The 24,378-nt window shown below is 48.9% G+C and overlaps 1 protein-coding gene across 4 annotated transcripts in view; it reads right to left on the bottom strand.

The window, feature by feature from the left end:
• Positions 1-932: 932 nt before the first annotated feature.
• LOC144178933 (uncharacterized) overlaps positions 933-24,378 on the bottom strand; it is a 64,240-nt gene continuing 40,794 nt past the window's right edge. For all 4 annotated transcript variants that reach the window (XM_077707088.1, XM_077707086.1, XM_077707084.1 and 1 more), the window contains exons 5-8: positions 23,784-23,900; positions 21,302-21,397; positions 3,991-4,129; positions 933-1,782 (exon numbers count right to left, since the gene is read on the bottom strand). In XM_077707088.1, coding sequence (XP_077563214.1) covers positions 1,721-1,782; positions 3,991-4,129; positions 21,302-21,397; positions 23,784-23,900 — 414 coding nt within the window. In that variant the 3' untranslated portion in view covers positions 933-1,720. The remainder of the gene's footprint in view (positions 1,783-3,990; positions 4,130-21,301; positions 21,398-23,783; positions 23,901-24,378) is intronic.

Genomic DNA, 24,378 nt, shown 5'->3' on the forward strand with positions numbered 1-24,378 from the left:
GATCACTCGCCTTTGTCAAGCGCTCCATTCCCGTCGCCATAACACTCCAACGGTTAGTACTTGCCAGTTGGATAAAGTCTATGGGTGCGAGTCCGAGACGACTTGTTCTTTGCAATAGTTATGTGACATGCATTGTGCTACACTGCGCCACCAGAAGGGCCAGGTGCCGTGGACCAGGCTTCAGCGGGAGGTTGTGCTTGGCGGTGAATCGAGAGCGCACCATCTTTCTCGACGCTCTATGCATTGGGCGCCCTGTCCTGTAACAATGCCAACGCACTACCATCGCAGAACTGACCTACAAGTCAATAGGGTACTTTACACTTGTGCGGTTGTGGCCTATAAAAGTGTACGTTTTAATTTCTAGGTGCGTTGAAGCGATTCTATTGTGCGTTTCATATTTCCTTCCCATAACTCTGCAGTTGAAGCACCTGCAATATACTTTGGTGTTTAGCACTAAACACTTTGTTGCCCAGTTTCCTCAAATTTCAAGTCAGGAGCACATATTTAAGCACACACACGAATCTTGTGGAGCGTTCCCGATTTTTTAGACAGAGCAGACGATGATGCAAGAGAAACATATTTAATGTGGTATGTGTAGCGTCTCACTATTTCAAAAGAAGAACGTATTTGTGACCATATAGCCATTTTTTACTACGTGTGTGGCTAAGCAAAGCAATTGTACAAACAAGGGGTGCGGGTATGGGACTTCTTACTAGGTCTATCTCTTTTGTGTGCTTACACTGCAAAGTATTTCTGCCCACAATGCAACTAAATGACTAATATCAGCCTTCAAAGGGCATACCTTGTGAATAGCGGTGTAAGAAGTAAGATAGCAAGTTGGGCTAGTTGGTGCCGATTCAGATTCATGGTGAAAAAACAGCGCAAGAAACACAGGGACAAAAAGAAGAGGGTACGACGCACCGCGCTGAACTCGCAACTGAAAGTTTATTAGAAAGAAAACACGAATGTATACACAAAAACAGTGTTAGTGCGTGAAAAGATAACACGGGCAATGCAGTGACAACAAATTGACATCTTTACACAGTGTGGCACCCTAACGTAGTTTGGCATCCAAGAAGTTACACAATCTGCTAGCGGATAAGAAATTTAAATTCTTTGTAAAGTAATGACTCAGAGCAAGCACTAACGCACTTGCCTTCGTTCCTTCTAATATAGAAAGCCTCTATTATTTTTCGGACATGCTGGGTTTTATGTTTGGGTACTAATTTTGTGTCCTAAAAATTAGGGAAACAACCTCTACGTTTTTTGCAGTGGTTTGCGACGTGTGAATAGTCATCAACCTTCAAAGAACGTCTATAGTCGATTGGTCGAATTTAAAGGCATCGGCCCGTTTGGCCGATATAAACTTAACCGCAGACAAAAGGAATCGCATACACCACACCAACACTGCAAGGCACAAAACTTGACGCATGTTTTATTCCACAGCTTGCACGCGTAGCTATACTTGCCAACCTCATATCTACCGGGCTACATATCTTTCTTAATTTGTCTCAGCCACCGCTTCAAGACACTCGGGGCGGCTATCCGGATCGACGTTTCTGAGTTGGTTTTACATGCATGCAGGCATTTTTGAAACGACCTAATTTGTAGGATGGCTTCAGTCATTCTCTTTGCTGCAGTGCACAGCCACTTCTTCGTGCCGTAGATTCCTTAGAAGTGTGTCAGCTGTGTGACGCAAGTCGTGTGATGAGGATGCTGGTTATGATGCTGGAGGATCCCCCAAATTATTCAGCGGCAGCTCCGCCCGACAACCTTCCTGACCTGGATGTTACAGACAACAATAACAGAAGTCACAATCATATGTTGGTGTATTCTTGGTCGGTCATTGAAATCTTGGTGTGAAAATTGCTAACGAAGCGGGAAAATCCGGCGGTCACAGAGGAAGACGTTCCAGTCTTAAAATACTGAGCATGCCTTGGAGGACAGCACCCGTTTTGCAGAATTGTTTTAATATAGTAAAACAGAAACAAAAAAAGAACGAATTTATTGCGCCATGTGCCACCGCACCGTAATGCGGGTCGCCAGATAAAAAACGAAGTAACAAGGTGGCACAAACAAAAACAAGACGTTTGCGCAGCGTTGGTCTCTTCATTTAATTTTTAAAGTGTTCTGTGCCTTTCAGATAAACTGGAACATAGTGAGAGTGCTCCCTCTAGAACGTTTAGTCATCACCTGCGAGACATTTCTGCACAGGTCTTTCTTCTACCGCGGCAAAACATAGTTTGCCGCTTCGTCGATTAACACGCATCTAAACAAACACCCGTAAATAACAACCAAAAGCTAACAAGAGAAGCGGCAAAGCTGCAAGTGTAAAATCGATGCCGATTTTAATATGCAGAAAACCAGAGTAATGATGAATAACCTTGGGAGAGCACAACGGTTTGAGATACGTGGCGAGGCAGTGGAAGTGGTAAGCGAATATATGTACTTAGGCCAATTTGTTACCCCGGATCTTAACCATAAGGTAAAGATAATTATAAGGATAAGAATGGGGTGGAGTGCATTCGGCAGGCATTCTCAGATAATGAATGGCAGCCTGCCATTGTCCTTGGAGAAGAAAGTGTATGGCAGCTGCATCTTACCGGTACTCACCTACGGAGCACAATTGGAGGCTCACTAAGAGGGTAAAACTTAAATTGAGGACGAGTCAGCGAGCAATGGAACGCAGCATGGTAGGCGTAGCGTAAAGGGGCAACAAGATAGCGGAGTGGATCAGGGAAGAAACCCGTGTTTGGGACATATCAGCAGGAAATCAGAAGAATAAAAGGGTGTGGCCGGGCACGTAATGCGAACGCAAGATAACCGTTGGTCAATAAGGGTAACAGAGTGGATCCCTAGGGAAGGCAAGCGTAGCAGGTGGCGGCAGAAAGTTAAATGGGCAGATCAGATCAAGAGGTTTGTGGGTATAGATTGGGCGCAGTTAGCACAGGAACGGCGTAATTGGAGATCTATGGGAGAGGCCTTTGCCCTACAGTGGGCGTAGATAGGCTGGTGATGATGATGATATTTCATTTTAATTCTAGAGACACATAGGTAGAAGTTCATCTAAATTAGAAGTACACTCGATGCGTATTTTACCTCATACGTTTTATGTATATATAGTGTATCTATAAAAGTTGACAAATCCATGTTAACCAGTGATCTTGGCGTCCTGTGCAAAGGTGGGTAATGAGTAATGGCTAGAGGAACACAGTGAAAGCTGTGACACTCAATAAGACGTTGCCTGCATTTTTCTTCAAACGTATTGAAGGTCCAGTTAGTTCGCAACAGAAAATATGGTGACACGACTGCATGCGCGCGAGCTGAAAATTAATTTGTATTGTTTTCAGAAAACCTACATACCCTAACATCATATCTCGTATCAAACATTGTAGTGCTGTGTACTCGAGTCTTGTGATAGAACAGGAGATTTTCGAGGACATAGCAATTACGACGGAAAGTAATAAGGTCATGGCAGTTGCAAACAATAGAGGCTTGTGCACAGTGTACTACCGGAAAAACGCTTTGTTGATAACAAATAAAAAGCAGTTGCCAGTCACCGTTCGCGTCGTTATTACTAACAGGAAGAAGCTCCAACTGCGGTTTAGCAGTATTAGGAGAAAATTTTAACGAGGCTCTTTTTCAAGTGTTCCACGTTCTGTATTTGTGGGGAGAGTGGAACACACAAGAAATAGTTCCCCGACCATTTGACACACGCAAACGAACAAAAAGGAAATAAAGATCAGGAAACAACACGACTTTCAACGTAGCACTAGAACTATTGTGACCGCCTTTATCTGACTACCACTTTGACTGATTGCACTTTTGAACTACCTTTTCTGATTGCAATGGCAATTACGGAATCATTCACAATTTCAGGCACGTTGGAAAAGGAATGCTTATTACGTCCCTCTGTTTCGTTAAGTGATTCGTGTCTTGTAGTAGGTGCTATAGAGAAATAACATACACGAAATGGTAGTCAAGACTTACGTGCATCTTTGACGTCTTTTCTGAAGTTGCGCACTACCACGGCCAGGGTACCTGCCAGCGTGACCTTCGAAAGTATGTTGAGTCCAAGACACACCAACGTCGCTATGTACAGCGGCGTCCACCGTTCACTTGGAGCCAGCTGCAAAAAAAATAGTTCTCTATTTTCACGAGAGCAGGAATGCCGTTTAGACGCTTCTTCAATACCTTATCCCTGAATTTTAACGGGTCCCGGAACTTAATGTATCATCATTATCATCATGATCATCAGAAGCAGCCTATTTATGTATCATGACAGCCGAATGCTCCTCCTATACGCTTTTTGCTCCCCTTGCCATGCGCTGCTGGTGGAATTAATTGTCTGTCACAAATTACCCTTATCAGATTCATTCATCCGTGATGTGTCTTCTTCTTCTAGACAGTTTTTCGGCAGGATTTGTGTTATCACGATGGCTGAACGGTTCCCCGAACTCTACATAAATGTACAGCACAACTACAAATCTTTGTTTGAACTTTCGATGGGCTAGGATGTTCTAATCCCGAGTTTTGTCCCTTATTCAAAGTACAGCTCCCTAAGCCTAAGCGTTGCTGCTATTTTTTAGCGCTCTCTTGTTTCATCAACCGAAGTTTTTTCTTCAGGATGCTTTAAACCCGCTGCTAGGCACCTCCGACACACCACCACTCACATTTGACGGGCCTGACGGGAAATTTTTGTAAAAGTGCACAGCACTCTGGTACGCTGTCGCCCGTACGTGAATACATACCAAAGCTGTGTGAAGTGCGGTGGCCTCGGACGCCGATACGATGTGTGTCCCAACCCTGAATCGCCCATCTCTCAAACTACGCAGTTACCTGATGAATCTTGCAGCCTAGTAAATGTTGCCACGAAAATGAACTAAAAGGACACTTAGCTAAAAACGCCAACTAAACCACTACTCTGCAACAACTGCTCTCGGAGCTTAAAGGGACACTGAAGTGAATTTGTCAAGCTCACGGTTTTGCTTGCACTGCGTAGACTGCCTCAAATTACCACATTTTTCATTGTTTATCCGGTTACTAAGGCGGTAATTATTTTTTAAAGCGGGAAAGAAGAAAAACTACCATGCGCGGTCTGTGGCGGCCATATCAACTAAAGGCCGTGATGACAGGAGGAGACGCACATTGATTGGAAGATGTCCAAGGTTTGCATTCAAACAAGTTTCGGTTTCGGTTCTGTAAAAGACATGCTTGACATCCGACGGCATCGTTGGATGGGCATTTTCGATATCTCAGTAATCATCATACCACGCTTATGCCATGTTGTCGACTGTAAAATGCCCAAGATAAGCCTCCGAGGACGGCTTGGAATCCTAGCAATCACTAGCCGAGGCCTACGCACTGGATGAACGCCCTCCGTGTCACCGCAGACGCTAAAATGACATGCGCTTTTCCCCCTGTTTGGAGCTTACCTAACTCAAGCCTGTATCATAAAAAGCCTGTTCGCACCAGGCCAAGGGTCTGTTGATTCTGGCCTGTGCCCACTGCCCGCAAACAGTCGGTGCTTATGGCAACAGCACGCCAACGAGAACTCGCTAGCGCTTCAGTGAAAGCCTGCGCGCGTTCTGTGAATTAGTTCGTGAATGAGTGAACGTTACAGCCCAAAAATGCTGACCGCAGTATAGAAAACATCGGCCGAAAACCAAAAGGTCAACTGACAAAAAAAAAATGTACCCGCCGGGATTCGAACTTGCGACTTGCAAAATAACATGCCTAGCAGTCCAGACCACTGGGCCACGAGCTTTGTTTTTTCTATATTGCCTACTTGGCGACAACACACAACGCACTGCACAGTACACAGATTAGTAGCTGCAGCTACCAGTCGGCAGAAAGGGGTGGCTTAAGACATCTTAAACTGCGCTAGAACATCCAGGATGGGTAACCACTCAGGTTTTTCTGGCATGACTCTATACACTTCTCTTATATAAACAACGCTTTCTATGAAGTACTAAAGCACCGTGCAAACATCATTGGCGGCATTTTGAACTGCCATGTGAGTTTTCCACACAGAATGCAGACTAAGTGCCATGAACATATCATAGGGCACGCCTCCATCATTGTATACTGGCAAAAAGCGAATGCCATTAGGCGTTAAGGGTAGATCTTTTTTCAAGGTTCGTTGGAGGATGTCCCAGTGGAACACCGCATCCCAACAGTCCAGAAAGATATGCTCAATTGTTTCAAGTATTTTTCATAATCGACAGTTAAGTGTCTATGGGTGCGCATATAATCCTTTTTTCTGCAGCCAGGGTTTTACCGGTAGCGTGCCGCTATGAAGTTTGAAGAAGAAAGATTTAACGGATGGACGTACTGGCATTCGTTTCACTCTTTTTATAACATATTTCCTCAACCTATTGCATGCAACTGACAATAAAGCGGAACAGGTAGACAGACATCAATCATATCTTTGTACAAACTATTCCGTGGTACGCTAGTAAAATACTCCGAAGAAACCCTAACCCTCAAAATTTTAAAAGCATCCACTGTCTCACGGAAGAACCCACGCACGCGTACAGATAGGATTCCAGAAGTTGAAACTACATAGTCTGGAATATCACGTAGTCGGACCTGCACCACAGTACGTAGAAAACAACCTCTCTGCTCTCTCAGAAACATAAACCTAGAAACTATTTCTCGGATAAAGAAATGTGCCAGTCCCAATTCACCACTTTTCACCGAGCGAAACAAATTATTCGACTCATGAGCTCCCAACTTGAGCCCCACAAAAACACAGCAAACACTCTGTGCAGCTTTTGTATGTTCCTTCTTGACATACAAATCGCCTGAAGGACGTACCATACCTTGGCAACGGAAAACACATTACATACTGATGCATGGGCAAACATTGACAGATCCCTTCCCCCCCATTGTGTTATTTTCTCTCTAACTCTATCAGTTTTTCCGTCACACTACTCTCCAGCGTCCTCGTAGTTTACAAACGGGATACCCAGATACCTGGTCGGAGTTGTCGTTCAAGGCATGTTCTCGAAAGACACTGGCCTACTTTACCAGTTACCGTGCTAAAGTTCTATGCACTTGTCCCAGTTAACTGCACTGGCAGACAACCTGCAAAATTGCTCATCGCTGGCAGTAATGAAAATATAAGGAATACAATGTATAACCAGTTTACACTTTTATTTAGTTTTAGCCTTTCAAGCACTTTGGGTGAGTATTTGTTGTATAGCGCTCATGCAGTAAGCGTCCCAAAATTTACACAATATCTCACGTCTAGCATTTGCATTTCTTAGACGGAAAAGCGTTCGCAGATGTGTGGTAATGCTGCTAACCGCTGTGCTTGTTCTCCCAGCGCAAAAAAGTGCTTCGTGCTCCCTAGTTTTACGCTGTACGGTAAAAGTATCAGTTGATTTTATTTCCGTAGTACCTATAGTGACTTCGCTGACTCATCTCCCGCTTTGAAGTGGCCTTAGATTTTCCTACTATAGTACCAGTCAGCGAAGCGTCGCATGTGCGCTTGTGCAGCGCTTGTGAGGAGCGACCTTGACTTGGAGCTAGATACATCGTGCAAACTAACAAAGTAAAGAAAGGCACATTCTTCCATTCATAAACTTGTCGTGGCTTCGTTCCAACTGAGCGAACGAATTGCGACGACCCGTCGGCGGCCGGCAGACTAAACGCTGGGCCGACTGCCGGAAGGTCGGCGAGCCATGCAGTAGCTCGAGTCAAGCCGAGTCATCTCCTCCTGACGTCACACGAAAATGCCACAGAAAATGAGCGAGGATGCAAAGGGGAGGAAAGAATTTTGGAATTGATTTTTCTACTAAATATATTCGCGTAAACGCGCTCAGAATGGCCGAAACATGCCCTATGGACTCCGGACTACACTTTGCGCTAGTAACCCCGCAATGTTTATAAATCATTTCAGTGTCCCTCACAACCACCCACTCCTTTTGTCCCCTTTTTCACCAGGAAATTCACCACTACCCGGCAATTTCGCTCTCGCATACATTTTCTCTGCCCTGGTTGACTTGAAGCAACTATTACAAAACAAATTCGCGATCTTGCAAGAAGAAGCTACCTCGCTCTCAGGCTGCATCAAGGTTACAAAAGACTGTAACGCTGAAAAATTAAAACGCAAGAAGCACTGCCCGCCCAATTATACCCCTGCACCCCCTATACCCTCTCCACTTGACGAAGGCGCCATCGGTGAAGACTTGGACTCTTTTAAATGTATAAATGTACCAACTCAACGTTCTTTCACATTTGGCATTAGAATTGTCGCTTCTTCTCCGCAAAAACGTATCCCTCCACCAGCTCATCGCCCCACCCCCAGCACTACTTCCCCTACAAGAAGTATGATTCACTAACCCATCTATTCTATATTACATCACATTTCAAAATCCCAACTCAACTCAACGCGGACCACCACTTGAATACACAATACCTACCCAGAGCAACATCATCAGCTGATCACTGCAATTGAGTGCTTACTGGGGGAACTCTTACCTACCAGCAGGAATGATCCAAGTGTTTTAATCCTGAACGTCTACTCTCTTCGCTCTGACGGCCTGAAGGAACTTTATCTACTCCTCCATAAACTAATGAAAACGACTAAGCACAACCTATTAGGGGTCTTCGGCGACTTTATTACACGGCACACTGCATGGTGTTACGCACGAAATGATCAGGAACTACGCTCTGATATGCAGGACACCACCACGGCTTGACATTTTGCAACATTCCCCTCATCCCGACCCACCCCAGCTCCAACATCACCCGGGATACCAACCCATACATCACACTTGTTAGCAACATCTCCCAATACACATGGCAATCCCTCCACCACATTCTCGTAACTTATCACAGAATCTTTCACCTCATCAGTTCGGGCTTTGCGAAGACCCAAGTAGGCGTCGCCCACCTTACAGACTCGAAATTCTTCCGGGATGCTCCAAAACTACTCCACCCGCCAATTTGGACCTCGATAAATGGGTAACCACCAATGAACGTGCTCTTCAAAAACACACCAAATGAATCCCGCTCACGACTGAGTACCCGGCTGTAGATTCTTACCTCGATCGCCTATGGACAGCCAGGCACATCCTGGTAACACGTTGGAAACGTAACAAAACGAACCGGCGCCTCAAGTTACGCATTGCTCGTCTCACAAAGCAAGAGGATACGCTAATTTTTCACCTAGTTGCAAGGAACGCTCAGTACGCGCAAAACCTGGCACCTTCTCCGATCCCTAATGGGTACCCAAGAGACAAAGACCAACACTCAATATCCCATCCGCCGACACATACATGCCTTTCCACGGGATGGACGAACCCAGCTCAACACCTTGCGACAAAAGTACGAACATTCTCCCGAGACTCCTATGCTTCGTGTGCCAACTATGCTGGGGAGTTGTAACGCAACGCTTAACACGCCTTTTATCTATGAAAAACTCGAAGCAGTGATCCGCAACTTCACGCCCAAATCAGAGCCAGGGCATGACAAAATCCTGAATGGTCTAATTCGCAACCTTCCTCCTGCCAGCCTCGGCCAGCTCCGGAATCTTATCAGTGTTAACTAGGCACAAGGTACGCTTCCACCCTCGTGGAAACACTCTGACATCTCACTGATCCCCAAACTTGGCAAACCAATCTGCGTACCAAATCTGCATCATATCTCCTTGACTTCGTGCTTCGGCGAGTTGCTTTATGACGTGGTTCCCAATCGCTTTATGGAGTACATAGAAGATAACAACCTCTTCCCAACTGCCATGCATGGCTTCCGCACCAAGCTATCTACCCAAGACTTCCTTCTGCAGCCGAAGGCAGACCTTCTCACTAACCTTTCAAAGCATCCCAAGCACTTTAATGGGAACATCTTCGAAAGACCCTTGCGTGCTTGGTTTAAACTTGAGGAAGAGGCAAAGATACCAGCTTAGGGTGTTTAGTAAAAGTGGTACCATCCGAGGAGGTCCATTAAAAGGTGTATTTGCCTCTCCCTCATTACAAATACTGTATCCTAACTCGAGACATCAAGAGCGAATTTGATAACATTTACAACGACGCCTTACTAAACAGCCTGGTCACTCCCCATGTTGGGACCCGAATATACAAGTATGCTACAACTTACCTATCCACCCACACTGCTGCAGTGGGAATCGCCCACTTACGCACACTCCCTACCCACCGCTCCCCGTTGCACACCACAACGCTCCGTCATTTCTCCTTTCTTTTTAAAATAGCGCTCAATGATCTGCCTCCTCTACTAAACCCAGTCCCATCCCCCAACCCCGCCACATATGCTGAAGATCTCACCATATGGACCAACTCAGTTTCCATGGATGAACAACAAAAATCCCTTCAAGGAGCCATCTACATCACTAGCACGTATCTCTCTAAATGTGATGTAACCTGCTCCCCGGAAAAATCACCACTTAACCTTTCAGCAGAGAACTCGGGAACGCCACACAGTGCCGATGCCGAAGCCGGCTGTTACTATACAGACTCGCCTCATCCCTGTAAGAAACCCTTAGTCTACGGATTCTCGGACTCACAATTTCACGAGACGGCTCAGGCTAGCACTTCATCCTGGCACTTCTACGCACAGTCACACAATGGGCACTAGTTCAGCGCATCACCCACCAGCGTAATGATTTCAATCTAGCTGAAACTGCCCGTCTGGTTTAAGCTTCCCTCAACAGTCGCCTTACATACGGAGCTCTTTACCTGTTTTTAAAACCAGCAGAACGCAGGGAACTAGACATTTAAAAAGCAAAAAACTGCACTAGGCCTCCCCACTCACACATATATGACTTCTTGCGCTTGGGAATGCATAACACTTTTAAACAGCTACGTGAAGTTCTACAATCTTCTCAATTTCAGCACCTCAAGCTTACGCCCACTGGATGTAGTGCCTTAGCTGGCCTAGGCTATCCGACCCCGACTCAGCCTGTCCGCCTGGCATGCCCCCGCCCCTACCCCCCCCCCCCCGCACACCCCTGCGTGCTCGTGTTAAGGTTGCCCCGATACCACCAAACTTCCAAACTAGAGTGAACTTGAAGATAGACTGGTTAAAATGCTTTATAGGGCCCATTTATTAAAAGTGAGGCAAAAAAATTGGTCGAACTCGCGGTGAGAGTTACCCCTCCACCCTGGCGCAACGGCTACAGCACTCTGATTTTACGCGAAAGACCCAAGACCTGGGTGCAAATCCCCCTGAGAAGCAAGCTTTTTTTAATTTAGTGTAAGATTTTAGAGTTCTAACATGGCCAGTGCCTCTCTTTTTAGTAGGGACAAAAGATAACAAAAGCCAACCCCGTATACAAATCAATAACTGCGTTTAGATTTCTCTTTTCTTGTCATCCATACAAAATAAACCAAACCGACCCTCTTTCGTGGGCATGTGATAGCTTAAATAAGTCTAGATTTTTTACAGAAACCAGTGTTAATGTCTGCATGACGAAAGAGCTTAAAAGGCTTTGCAGACTTTTAACGCGCCATTATAGCCCGAATCCCCCAGAAGTATTTCGTTTTACGAAGTTTCAAACATTGCACGGCGGTCAAATTTTTCGGTTTATTTTGTGTTGACAGAAGTAACCGTGTAGCTTAATATTTTTGTTTAACATACAAGTGAACCGTGTTTTTGACCAATGCAGATGAGCCTTTTCGGATTCTTTCAGATATATCTGCGCACGATGACAATTAATCCTGCTCTCTCATAAGTGAGAACTGCCTTTCAATCGATTGCTAGAAAACCATGGCATTGCACCGGGGTGTCAGCTTTAACAAAATAAAATTGCGACAATTCCATTGCGATCTAAGGAACGAGTGGTTTATGAACAGTATTTTAAGATAATCATTTATTTTTGCGAAGCCCTGCCTATTGAAACAAATTTGCTGCAAGCAGGTACATATCAATATAATTTGAGTGCGCGTTGTTTGAGCCATACATGATAAAGGTTAACTCCTCCAAACAGACGAGGATCAATAACAGCTGTTTGTGGGGCTTGAAAACGTTCATTCTAAACAATATCCATCCTCTAGACATAACCGCGTCCCAACAGAGTGCTACTCTTACCAAAACAAACTTTCGCATGTAGGTGTAACAGTGTTGAGGCAGGCGTCCCCCTGCGTTGTTTTTTATATTAAATAACGTGCTTAGGAGGTGAGAATGTTCAAGTAACGGTAGAAGAGGCTGCAAAGTTAAAGTGAAAGTACAACAGCACACATACAGAAGGTTCCACCAGGCTTTTGTCTTCACGTTCTCAAGTAGTTCTAAATATTCCGTAATTTTTTTATGACATGATGAGATTTTATTGTTATATTATGTTTTTCACTAACACTCGCACAATATAAATGAAGTAATGAATTAGTGCACAGCAGAAATACGGTCTAATATAGGCACAAAGGGCAAAAAAAAAATACAGCCGTGACCTGGATTTGAACCGAGTTGATTTGCGTTGGAGGCGAGTGCTGCATCCGTATCGCCACGATAGAGAGGTAACATTCGCGGCGCCCCTAAACGGTTTGACCCAGTTTTCGCCTCACATTTCGTGCTCGTCTGAACCACTCTACGGATCTAGACAGCTCTACCCGAAACATGCACCCAGGCATCCTCGACTGTCGTCGCACCGCCCGCACCAACCACATCCGTACCCACCGCCAGCATCTATCGGACACGCTTTACGTCAATGCATCGAGATACCCCAACCGATCTACTTATGTCGTCGCTACTGTAGACAGCCAAAGACGTATAATCGCCACTGCCGCCACGCGGACCTCAATACAAATTGAAGCTCAAGCGATAGCCTTTGCACTCTCCGTTGCCGCCACTCCTCGCGTCTAGCTGACAGTAATCACGGACTCGAAGGAAGCCTGCTAAAATCTCCAAAAAGATGTACTTCCTTGCACTGCCCTACGCTTCATTGAACTTTACGCTTACCTCCTCGAGGAGCTCCACATGCTATGGACTTTTGTTCATTGTGGGTTGACCGGCAATGAAGCGATGCACGGCGCAGCACGAGAAGGGATCACGGGGCCATTTCCCCGACCCCGACCTCCCACTCTGGATGCCCACCCCCTACTCACCTACAACGACATTATCACACATTAAAACGCCTCTCGCCTCACCTTCCCTCCTCCTCACCATTCTCTAACAAAGACTGACGAAATCACTCTCCGTCAACTTCCAACCCGGGCCTTCCCTCACAATACACTTTGGAATTTCATCTTCCCTATTTCGCACTCACCTCACTGCAAGCTTCACCCCGAAAGAAGTACTCTTTATCACATCGTATGGGCATGCTCCCACGCATACCACCTCCGTCTCAATCCCCACCCCTCCTCTCCAGACTTGGCAGCGCAGCTCTCCAGCTCGGAACCTGGTTCCCAGCTTAACGTGGTGAGACTGGCCCGGATGGCCAGCCACAGCCAGGAGAGAGAGAACAGACTTTATTTACAGATCCTGCGTGGGGTTGCCAACCGGCCGCGCAGGGCTCGGGGCTTCCCTTCTAATGCCCTAGTCTATTAAAAGTCCTAGGGCACTGGGCCTAGATCTCGGGGTGTACTCCTGGCAGGGCGTCCGGTGCTGGGGTCCCACGGCACCCGGTAACCGGGTCCTTGGTCCCCTTTCTCTTCTGCCTAGCCAGGGCCTCCTCGAGCCGCTGGATCGCCCATCTCTGTGATGATGAGTCTATGGAGCGCAACCAGCGTTCCACTTGCTCGGGGTACGTGGCATCCAGGGACTGCCCGTCCCCATCGCGCACTTCACCGCCGCACTTCATGATGTGGCCGAGTGTCGCTAGGTCCCTTTCACAGACGCTACACACTGGGTCTGCGAACACCTCGGGGCAGATGTGGCGCGCCAACGCCGGGGTTAGCACGCATTCCACTTGCATCTGACGAAGCATCACCGACTCCGCACGGGATAGTTCGTGGTGCGGGGCCGGGTACTCCCTCCTCTCACCCCTGAATCGCTTTAGGATCTCTCCGTAGTCCGTCAGGGGCTCGAGGTCTTCCTCGGCGTTGGTTTCGCCTGCGTCCGCGGAGAGGCTGGTGCTGGCGTCCCGGCATCTGACGAGTTCACGGGCCGCCGCGTCCGCCTCCTCGTTGCGGTTGTCGACGCTCGGCAGCTCCCCCATGTGTGCGGGGAACCACTTGATAACGGTAGTCGGGCTAGCGGGGGTGCTCCCTGCAGCCCGCGAGGCCCTGGCGAGCCCCACAAGCCGCTCGGCATCCCGCCAGACCGTGCTCCTGGCGAAATTCTTTACCGCCGTCTTTGAGTCACTTAGCACCGTGCGGGTGCCCGGTACCCCCATCGCCAGGCCTATCGCCGCCTCCTCTGCCTGGCCGGGCGTACTGGCCCGCACGGTGCCTGCGTTGAGTAGATCCCCCGTAGATGCCTGGACGACTGCGACCGCGTAGGCGTCTCTCCTTCCAGGGTACTTGGCTACGTCCACGTACGCAGCGCCCCCGTCGTGTTGGTATTGCCTGGCCAGAGCTGCCGCCCTCGCCCTGCGTCGGTCCAGGTCCCTCTCCGGGTCCATGTTCTTGGGCTGCGGGAACACAATGATGCCCCTCGCCGCCTCGTCGCTCAGGGGGACTTGCTCTTCTAGCACCCCGTCGCTGCTTGCTCGATCTCCCGGTGGCTTGAGCCCCGCGCGGTCGAGGACTCTCCTGCCCGTTGTCGTGCCGTTCAGCCGGGTCAGCTGCGATATTCGTTGGGCCTCGCTGATCTCCGAGAGCGTGTTATGTACTCCCAGAGACAGCAAGGCCGACGTTCTCGTACTGGGTAGTAGGCCCAGGGCACTCTTGTAGGCCTTTCTGATGGCGGCGTCGATCTTGCCTTCTTCCGCCTTGGTCCAGCGGTGGAAGGCTCCCGCGTATGTTGCTTGGCTAACGACGAAGGCCTGCAGCAAACGCAGGAGCCCCCTCTCGTTCATGCCTCGGTGTCTTGTCGACACCCGCTTCACGAGGCGGGTGGCGATCCCGATCTTTGTCACGATGTTCTTCAGAGCCGTGGTGTTCGTCTGGACCCCGTCCACGAACATCCCCAGGATCCTCAGCCCGGGCACGTGCGGGATCGGTGCACCGTCGCTCGTCCGCACCACGATGCTCCTTGCGGCCTCCTGGCTTGCCGCCTTACGGTGCCTCCCCGGGGGCGGCAGGATGAGAAGCTGCGATTTTTGCGGCGAGCACCGCAGGCCCGTGCTCGTGAGCGCGGACTCCACGGCGTCCACCGCGGCTTGGAGATTCGACTCGATCTCCCCGTTGCTGCCGCCCGTGACCCAGATGGTGACGGCGTCGGCGTATAGGCAGTGTCGGACCCCCGGGTTCAGCGTCTCCAGGCGCCTCGCCACCTCGATCATGACGATGTTGAAGAGAAGTGGCGAGATGACCGAACCCTGCGGGGTCCCGACACTGCCCAGCTTCCGCTCCTCCAGCTTCTTGCCTCCCACTTCCAGCCGGGCCGTGCGGTCCGACAGGAAGGCTCGAACGTAGTTGTAGGACCTCGCCCCCAGGCCCAGGCGGGAGACCTGCTCCAGGATCGCCGAGTGCCTCACGTTGTCGAAGGCACCCTGCAGGTCCAAGCCCAGGATTGCCCGGTTGTCCTTCCCGGGCAGCCCGCCCGGAGGGTCGAGGATCTCCCTCTGGATCAGCAACATGGCGTCCTGGGTCGCCAGGCGTGCCCGGAACCCGAGCATGGAGTCCGGGTAGATGCCGTGTCGCTCCAGGTAGTCGTTCCACCGGGTGTTGAGTACGTGCTCCAGCACCTTGCCCACGCAGGACGTGAGCGAGATGGGGCGCAGGCCCTCTATTCCCGGTGGCTTGTTAGGTTTGGGTAGCAGGATTGTCTTCGACGTTCTCCACGCTTTCGGTAGAGTGCCGCTCCTCCAGCACTCGTTGTAGTACTTTGTTAGCGCCGCAATCGCCGAGTCGTTCAGGTTGCGGAGCGTCTTGTTGGAGATCTTGTCCGGCCCTGCGGCCGAACGGCAATTGAGGTTCTGCGTTGCGAGCCTCACCTCCCACTCTTCGATATCTCTGTCCAAGTGGGAGTTGGGCCGCCCCTCGTAGTCTCGGTGGTCTTCCCTGCTGGTCTCTGGTAGGTAATGGTCGTTGAGACGTTTGTGCATCTCTTCTTCCCCCACCTGGCGCGCCGTGGTGTGGAGGATTTGCGCCATTCGGGTGTGTTGGAACTCGTGGCTCTTGGTTTCGTCCATCAGTTGTCTGAGGATCTTCCAGGGGCCGCTGCGGTGTAGTTGTCCGTCGACCTGGTTACATAGGGCGAACCACTGTTGGGCGCAGAGTTGCTTGCTGTACCGCTCGATCTCGCGGCCCAGCTCGGCTATCTTCTTACGAAGCTTTCTGTTGTGTCGTTGTCTTCGCCATCGCCGCTGAAGCGATCGTCTGGCGTCGAGGAGGTGTGCGAGCCTCGAGTCCATCGTTTCGATGTCTCCGGTAGCTTCCACCTCTTTCGTGGCTTTGTTCGTGGCTTCTTTTAACCTCGCGGACCATTCGTCTATGTCGGCTATTTCGCCCAGCTCGGACTTTCTGAACTCGTCCCAGTTTACGAGTCTGTGCCTCTTTAAATTGTCCCTGCTCTGGTCCCCGTTCGTGTGGGCCAGCGGGATCTCTATTTCGATTATAAAGTGATCGCTGCCCAGGTTGATCCCGGTGTTTCTCCACCTCGCGGTACCACCGCTGGGTAGCAACGCGAAGGCAAGATCCGGGTTCGTATCCCGGGCAGTGGACGTCCCTATTCTTGATGGCTGTGCTGGATTCGTTAGTAGCGTGAAACCCGCTTCGGCGGCGTCTTCTAACAGGTCTTTCCCTTTTGCTGTGGTTTCCGTGTATCCTAGCTCGAGGTGCTGCGCATTGAAGTCCCCGCAGACTATCGCCACGGCGTCTCCCATCTTGGCCATTTCTCGCTTCGCTTTGGTCGTGGCGTCTTTGACTTTGTTGAAGAGGGTCTTGAACTTCTGTCCGCTGTGCCTTGGATTGCTGTAGATGTTGACGAGAAGAAGCGACGTCGACGTCTTCTGCCTTCTACCCCGCGATCTGCCTCCCTTGCCGATGAACGCTAGTTCGGTTACGCACATTTCGATCGCGGTGCTTGAGTTGCCCAGAAATTGCTGGTGTTTCACATGGGCTAGCCCCTTGCGGATCAGCGTACACACCCCCTGCGCCGCCCCCTTCCCGCATGTGCGAGCCGAGGGCGGGCAGTCGTGCGCCCGGTAACCCGAGAGTTTCGGGGTTTCCTCCAAGTGAGTCTCTTGTATCGCTATTATGTCTGGCCTTTTCGCTGGCTCCAACGATCTGATATGTTGCTGTAGGACAGCTTTGCGGCATCTGAAACCGTTTGAGTTCCAGTGCCATATTCTGATCTTATTGTTGCTGGCCATCTTGAGGTTTGGGTTCGCAACGGTGTTGCTGTAGCATGTTAGCAAATTGCTGCACCATCTGCTTTTGTAGCTGCTCGAACTGTTGAGCTATCTGTTGTTGCACTAGCTGGGAGCATCTTTGGATGATCCTCTGCTCCATGGCTTCTAGATTCTTATCCCATTTCTTGTACGTATGTTCTAGCCTCGTAAGTCTATTACTAAGGCCTGCGTACCCTACGGGTTTCGGTGCTTTCTCCCTGCATTCTAATCCGGTGGCCGTTGATAGTGCGTCGTCGTCGTCTTCTTCTGCCTCTTCGACTTCGCTTTCGCTGACGTTCTCGTCGTCGGATTGCAGCTCGATCCCCCTGGACGCCGCTATGGCCGCCGCCTTGGATTGGAGTCTACCTCTAACCGTGTGCGTCGCTTTCTGGCTGGAGCCGCCCGCTGCCTGCGGTCCTGTTCCCTCCATCTCGACGGGATCTTCCGTCGCCATCTTCTCTTCGGCTTCTTGCTTCTGCCCGCGCTCGGGCCCGCCGCCATTCTGGAACCTTTTTATGATGTTGTCTTGCTTGGCGATGTGTTCGCGTTGTTGCTTAATGGTAAGCTGTAAAGCCGCCATTACTGTCTGCAGGTCTTGAAAGTCCTTTTGCATCTTTCTAACCGTCGCTTTGAGTTCGCGAGTTTCTGCTTTGCATTGTTCGCCGCAACCGCTCTCGCCGCTGCCGCTCTCTCCGCTTTTGCCGGGCCCTCGCTCCGTTGTCTTGGCAACGCTCTGTGGATCGGGTTTCGCCGGCGCCGGCCTGGCGCTGACGTCAGACTTGTTTTTCGACTCCGGTCTTTTCTTGGAAACCGAGCGGCGCCGCGATGCGGACCTTCCGCTCGACTTCGAGCGCCTTCGGATGTGACGTCTCTTTACCGGATGTGACGTCTGCCCACGTCAGCCCTTCTGGCCTATCCCTGCTTTTACTCCTCCTCGCCGCCTTATGTGACGTAGGAGCTTCTCGAACCTTCTGTGCGAGAAAATCGCTCTTTCTAGAAGGTCTGATGGCCGGGCGGGAAACCGGCGCCATCTTGTTCGGCGCCATCTTGCCTTCTATAGTTTCGTTTTTCAGTTTTGCCGCCATCCGCTTCTTTATTTGCGGTGGCACTTTGAATTTGTTTATGCAGCTCCCTGCCCCTGTGACATGGGAGCCGCCACACAGTTTGCAGCGTGGCCTGCAGTGATTTACGTGTTCTTCGTCGGGATTTTTACGCCCGCATGCAAAGCACACGCTCACGTTGGGCGTTGGGCACACATCTCTCCTGTGCCCGACTTGCCCGCACGTACTACACACCTCACGGTGCTGCATGTATAGCGTGCATTTCGTTACGAAGCCGCCATATTTCACGTAGTACGGAACTTTCTCTCCGTCAAACAGGATTACTACCGACTCTGTTCTACCGAGTCGGTGGGCCGCCATGATCGTAGGATTGTGCTTGTTAACTAAGCACCGGGTGATTTCTTCCTCGGTCTCGTCAAGCCCTACCCCGCTAATTACTCCTCGCGAAGTGTTCTCCGGGGTGCTCTTATACGCGAACGCTTCATACGTTCGGTCTCCGATGACGATGCTCTTGATCGATCCGTAGCGGAAAGACCTTCCCTCGTTCGGGGTGCTAAGCACGATAATGTTTTGGGCAGCGTTTGGGGCGAACGAGTCGTCCTGCGCTTCCTCTCTGGGTATCTTGGCTGCAGCAATGATTGCTTCGCGCAGCACAGACATCCTCACGTTGTTTACTGCGAGCCCCCCGCGAGGCCTAACTACCACCCGGTGCTCGTCTTTCCTAGCGAAAGTCGGCACTCTCGCCGCTTTTGCCATATTGGCGTTAACCCGAGCCACGTACTGAGCTCTCAGCTCCTTCTGACGCTCTTCCTTGCTTTTAGCGTTCGAAGCCGAGGCTGCGCTGCCTGGCTTACCTGTAGACGGCGATCCTCGCTGCGATGAGGCCTCCGTTTCTAGAAGTTTCTTCCCGCGCCGACGTGGAGTCACTACAGTCCACCCCGCACACGAGCTCACTGGATCACAGTCACTATCCGCACCGAAAATGTCCTGTCCGGCTTCGTTGGCGGTGCGCAGACCGCTTCCGACGCTCGTCGAGGCACCTCCGCTGTAGTCGTGGCCGTTCTCCCTCGCCGGTTGAGTCGCTCGCTTGTTCGCGGCGGTTAGGCCTAGCTGGCCCGGCCGCCGTTTGCGATCCGATTCCGCTCCAAAATCGGTTGACGAGGTATCCATGACTTGCAGGTCATCGCTAGTCACTTCTACTTCCACTCCGCTAACCTCAATTAGCTCCGGTGAGGCTCCGAGAGCCTTAACAGGCGCCACGTCGACCGAGCACATGGTCGGCGCTCGGCGCGTTCCAAGGTTAGCTCGAACTCCTCCGGGGCCCCATCTTCAGTCACTCAGAGCTTGCTCAAAAATGTGCCCACCTTGATAAGCGTGGTATCCGCGTGTGCCGCTGAGCTTCGCGAAGACGCTGACGCCAAAATTTCGACGTCCGAGTTGAATTTTGGCTACAAAAATGGAAAAATTTGCGGAGCCCACCGAACCGCCACAGCCAGGAACTCGTGAACTAAGGAATCTCCCCACTGATTTACGTCCACACACGGAGTCGGATTCGGTTTCAATAAAAGTTTATCAATCTTCGCCCGGATGCTTAGCGCCTTCCCCCGCTTTGCACCCCGTAAGTCATTACCTCAAGTACACATTAGATGCACAGGTGAGTCGTAATTGGAACAAGAATTTGTGAACAGCACAAAACATTTGTTTTGCTGGCTATATGAAAGCCATTACGGTTTACAGGAAGCCTTTTTTATTAGGGAGGACTCCTTTAAACGCACAACAATTCGGGCAGGCAGTTCCGAGAAGAAGAAAATCCAGTAAATTTACGAGACTATGTTCCATTTACTCTTGATGGCATCTGTACAAATTTTTGGTGACACAGGTAGAATAATGTTCATTAGTTGAGTGTTTTACGAATGATAGTCAGCATATAGTAATTCTGCAGAGTTGTTTCTCCTGGTCCCGGTCAGCCCTGAAAACTTGATGCTTGATACACCTCACAGCATTTCAGTATTCAGTAATTAAGCAGAAACGGGCGTTATTTCTCTTTCTGCAGGTCTCTAAATTATTGAATTTTTTATACTAAATAATACCGATAGGCACGAATTTGGACTTTAAAAGTATTGTGTACACAATGTGTATACGCTTCTTAGACATCGCACCGTACTGCAAAACGGTCTAATGATGCTACAGGTCATTTACAGATATCCCTTCTACACAAGTATATGAATAGGTCCGTCACCTAATTTAGGGCAACTGCTTGGCTTAAATTTGGCACAAGCTTTATTTCGTACAATCATACTAAGCGCCCCGTTTCATCAATCTCACCTTCAAACTCAACCAAGGTCATGCCAGCTCCTCGTGCGCTTGCGGAGAGCAAGCGTGTAATCGCTTGTCATTACAAGAGGATGCGGGGATAGGGGAATCGTGGAAATAATAAGGGCGTGTGCAGTCATAAAATGATACAAGGAGGTGCAGGCTATATGCCAGCTCCCTGCACGCTCGCGCCTTGATCAGTGACTGCGCCATGCAGCGTTAGCTGTTTGTCTTGCGGTGCATTTGTGTCCGCGTTCACTGCGTGCTCTCGGTGCGAAAACTAGCTGTTGCCTGAACTACGGGGTTAACAGCTTTAACCACAGCAACCAATTTTCGCAATGTGTTCTAAATCTCTGGCTGGAAATTGAAGACAAGGTAACTGCAAAATGCGTATATGCAAAAGCTGTCTACGGAAACGGGGCCTAAGTTCAAAAATCAGACGCTTTTTTCCTTGCGTTCTGTTACTGTTTTGACCAGGCTCTATGAACAACACGGCAGGCGCAACCAGACGACGCTCCTGAAGGGGACTCACGGAAGGCAGCCTGATGAGTTTGTACACAATGTAGGCCAAGCTTCGCAGCCACAGCAGCAGAAACGCAATAAGCCAGCACATGCTTTTCGTGCGTACCTGCAATGAACAAAGCAAGAAATGTTGGCGAAAAAAAACTTTCATCATATAAGTAGAGCGCCAAATGGCTTTCCGGAAATTTATTTGTCTTGGAACCTAATATAAGAAGGGGATGCCGCATCAGTTAATGCTACAGAACATCGATTAAAGTGTCTATAGACCCACTTCATATAGCTAAACATGATACGCGACATAGAATTCATTTGCAAATGGGGGCCTGAAATTTTTCGTGTGCAGCTTTCAAACCGCCACTAATTTAAGGGAAGTAGCAGGTGGAGCGGGAAGCAATACACAGAATCCACCTTCGTTCAGTTAGATTAGCCGAGGTGGGCACGCAGAATCACGCTCAAGGATTTCATTGGACATTCGCAATATTTGCACGGTCTTCGATTGCGCTTATGAGACTGAATAATGTCTTTCAGCCCTTCTGTGCTAGAACACTGGGATATGTCGTGTTTTTGGTTTTTTCTCAATCCACCTGATCCCAATTTAAAGCCTTCTGCCAAGTCACCTTGAAGGTGCCCTTTCTAGTAATATTGTTTGTCCTAATTTTACTTTACAGCCATGTTTGCATGGATTCATGCACGACTATCTTGCCATCGCACGTTTTTATTGGCTCCATTTTCCACCCACGTTTCCTTCACACTGTCCCATAAAGCTATTCACAAAGATTGATATCAATTGTGTTTTCTGCACCTACCTGTGGGTCTCGCTACCCAGCCATGATGTTCTTACCAGAGTTTGTAAAATGCCTCTTTCTCCGCATGCAAAGACAGTCTTCTTCAATCTGCATGCTGAAACCTTTCTTAAAACGTGGCTGCGCTGTAGCAATATTTTTGTGTATTCTGTTAATTGCCTACTTCATGATGTACCCTAAACAATTGAACAGTGTTTCATTGGCCGCAAAGATTCTTTACTCTCCAGGAATGTCCCTAAATGTACACTCCTGGAACACTTCGACTCAACATCCTACATTTTGCGGTACCTTGAAGCCCTTGTTACAATTATTGCTTTTTTTACCTATGTTTACTCTTCCCTACATTGTTTGTGAAAAAAACGAATGTTGAAAAGACAAGCTTAACCAATGTTACCCTCTAACTCACACTCTGATCATACTCAAATTCACTGAAATGATTATATTACCAAAAATATCTGTATTCTGTTCAGTTTGGATAAGCAGCAATTGACAAATGAAAAGTGATGACGAAAATATGAACCAAAGCACACAAATCACACAATTTGTTTCATTCAAGTCAAATTGACGTGTGGCTTAATTACAGTAACAAAGTGGAAATCTGGCTTTCCAAATATACTAAATATTGCGTCAGTACTCGACCTCCACTGCCAGTATATTCAGATATGCGTGGTTTTTTCCATATTTGCACGTTCGCATTTCATTTCTTTATGAACATGAACGTACATCCTTGCCGCAAATTTCACTGTTTTTTGTTCCCCAAATTTGATATTGTCCTTTTTAATTCTTCTTCTTAGATATGTGATTTCTGAATGGCTGCTCTGTATATCATGGCACAAGATTGCGATAAATACCCTAAAAGAATAAAGCTGTAGGGATCTTGTTATGCGGGCCTGTCACGCATTCTGGAGGTCCTCGGTTCGAATCGCACGGGGACCAAAATTTATCTATGAACCTTTTCAACTCAACTGCCCATTCCTTTAGCAGTCGATAAGTTTGTGTGCCATCTGAGGGTCGTTGACGTTGGAGTTCCGTTCTCCCGAGTAAACGAATGCTTTCGTATTGTTTTTGCAAAAAAGCAGGGTTTGTGTCTGCCATTAGTTTCTGACTTCGCTGCTATGCAAAGAGTCTAATGCACGGCTTATATGGGGCAGTTTTCTGGAGCTCCTAGTCTGCCGTTGCAGGCACAAAAGTTCTGTTTGAAGAACACTTCGCCTGTGCCTTCGCCGCAGAAAAATTGATGTAGGAGTCGGCTTTTCGAGGATTTAGTAGATTAACTAATATTAACGAAGGGAATGTTGTGCCAGACCTGTTCATCAGCGCCTTTTTGTTGGGCCCTCATAACGGCTGGCCAATTCGCTTTCCCGGTGTAACCATGGCTTTGATGGTTCGAAGGAGATCGAGATCGGTACGCCGAAGATGAAACCACTGTAAGGAAATTCGTTGAATAGCCGCAGGCAACATCATCCTAAACACTCTATATATCTGGGATTTCTCTCGGTTCAGGAACTATCTCAAGCCGGCAGTATCAAATTTCACATCGGGAACAATAATAATATTGTACATAAAATTATTCGTTATTATTTATTTACACCGATGTATGGTAAAAGTGAACACGCAAGGGATGTGGTGCACCAGTAATTTTTTCACCCTCTCGAGCACGATACGATACAACGCCGAAGGCATACTCACTGTCGCAAATCCAGCTATTACCCAAACAATCGTGGAATGGAGGCCCGTCACAAGTATTATGCCCTCTACCAAGGTCATGTCCAGGCCAGTCTCCAACACGAAGAATAGCACGGTCACCTAAATGAAGGAAAAACTGTGATAATTTTGCAACGATCTCCAGTATCTTTCCACAGAAAGCATGTGCCTCCCAATAGGTGGTACGCAGTGAAAAGCTTAGCGGGCGATTTCTTCGCTTGTAAACACTGAAAACCGTCATGGCCGTGCATGCTGTGCCTGCGCATGCGCTTTGCGCCCGCATCTAGCAAGAAACAAACACCAACGCGCATCGTCTGCCGCTTTTGAACCCGAATATCACGGGTGGCGTCAATGGATATATTATTGATCGCGCACACATTATGTGATAGCGCTCTACTGGCCCTCGGGCATTTCGCATTCCCGGAGAATAAAACCGCAGCTGTGTACCAACAGCGTGCAAGAGGCCCACGCTGCCGTTGCCTGCGACCACGGATATCGCCACAAGAGCCGTCTAATGCATGGTTGAGTACAAAAACTAAAGATTAGTTTTGAATGAATGTTTCACGCGTACGCCAATTTA

The sequence above is a fragment of the Haemaphysalis longicornis genome, unplaced genomic scaffold (assembly GCF_048455015.1).
Source record: "Haemaphysalis longicornis isolate Haplotype H1 unplaced genomic scaffold, Haemaphysalis longicornis Haplotype H1 scaffold_4, whole genome shotgun sequence".
NCBI lineage: Eukaryota > Metazoa > Arthropoda > Arachnida > Ixodida > Ixodidae > Haemaphysalis > Haemaphysalis longicornis.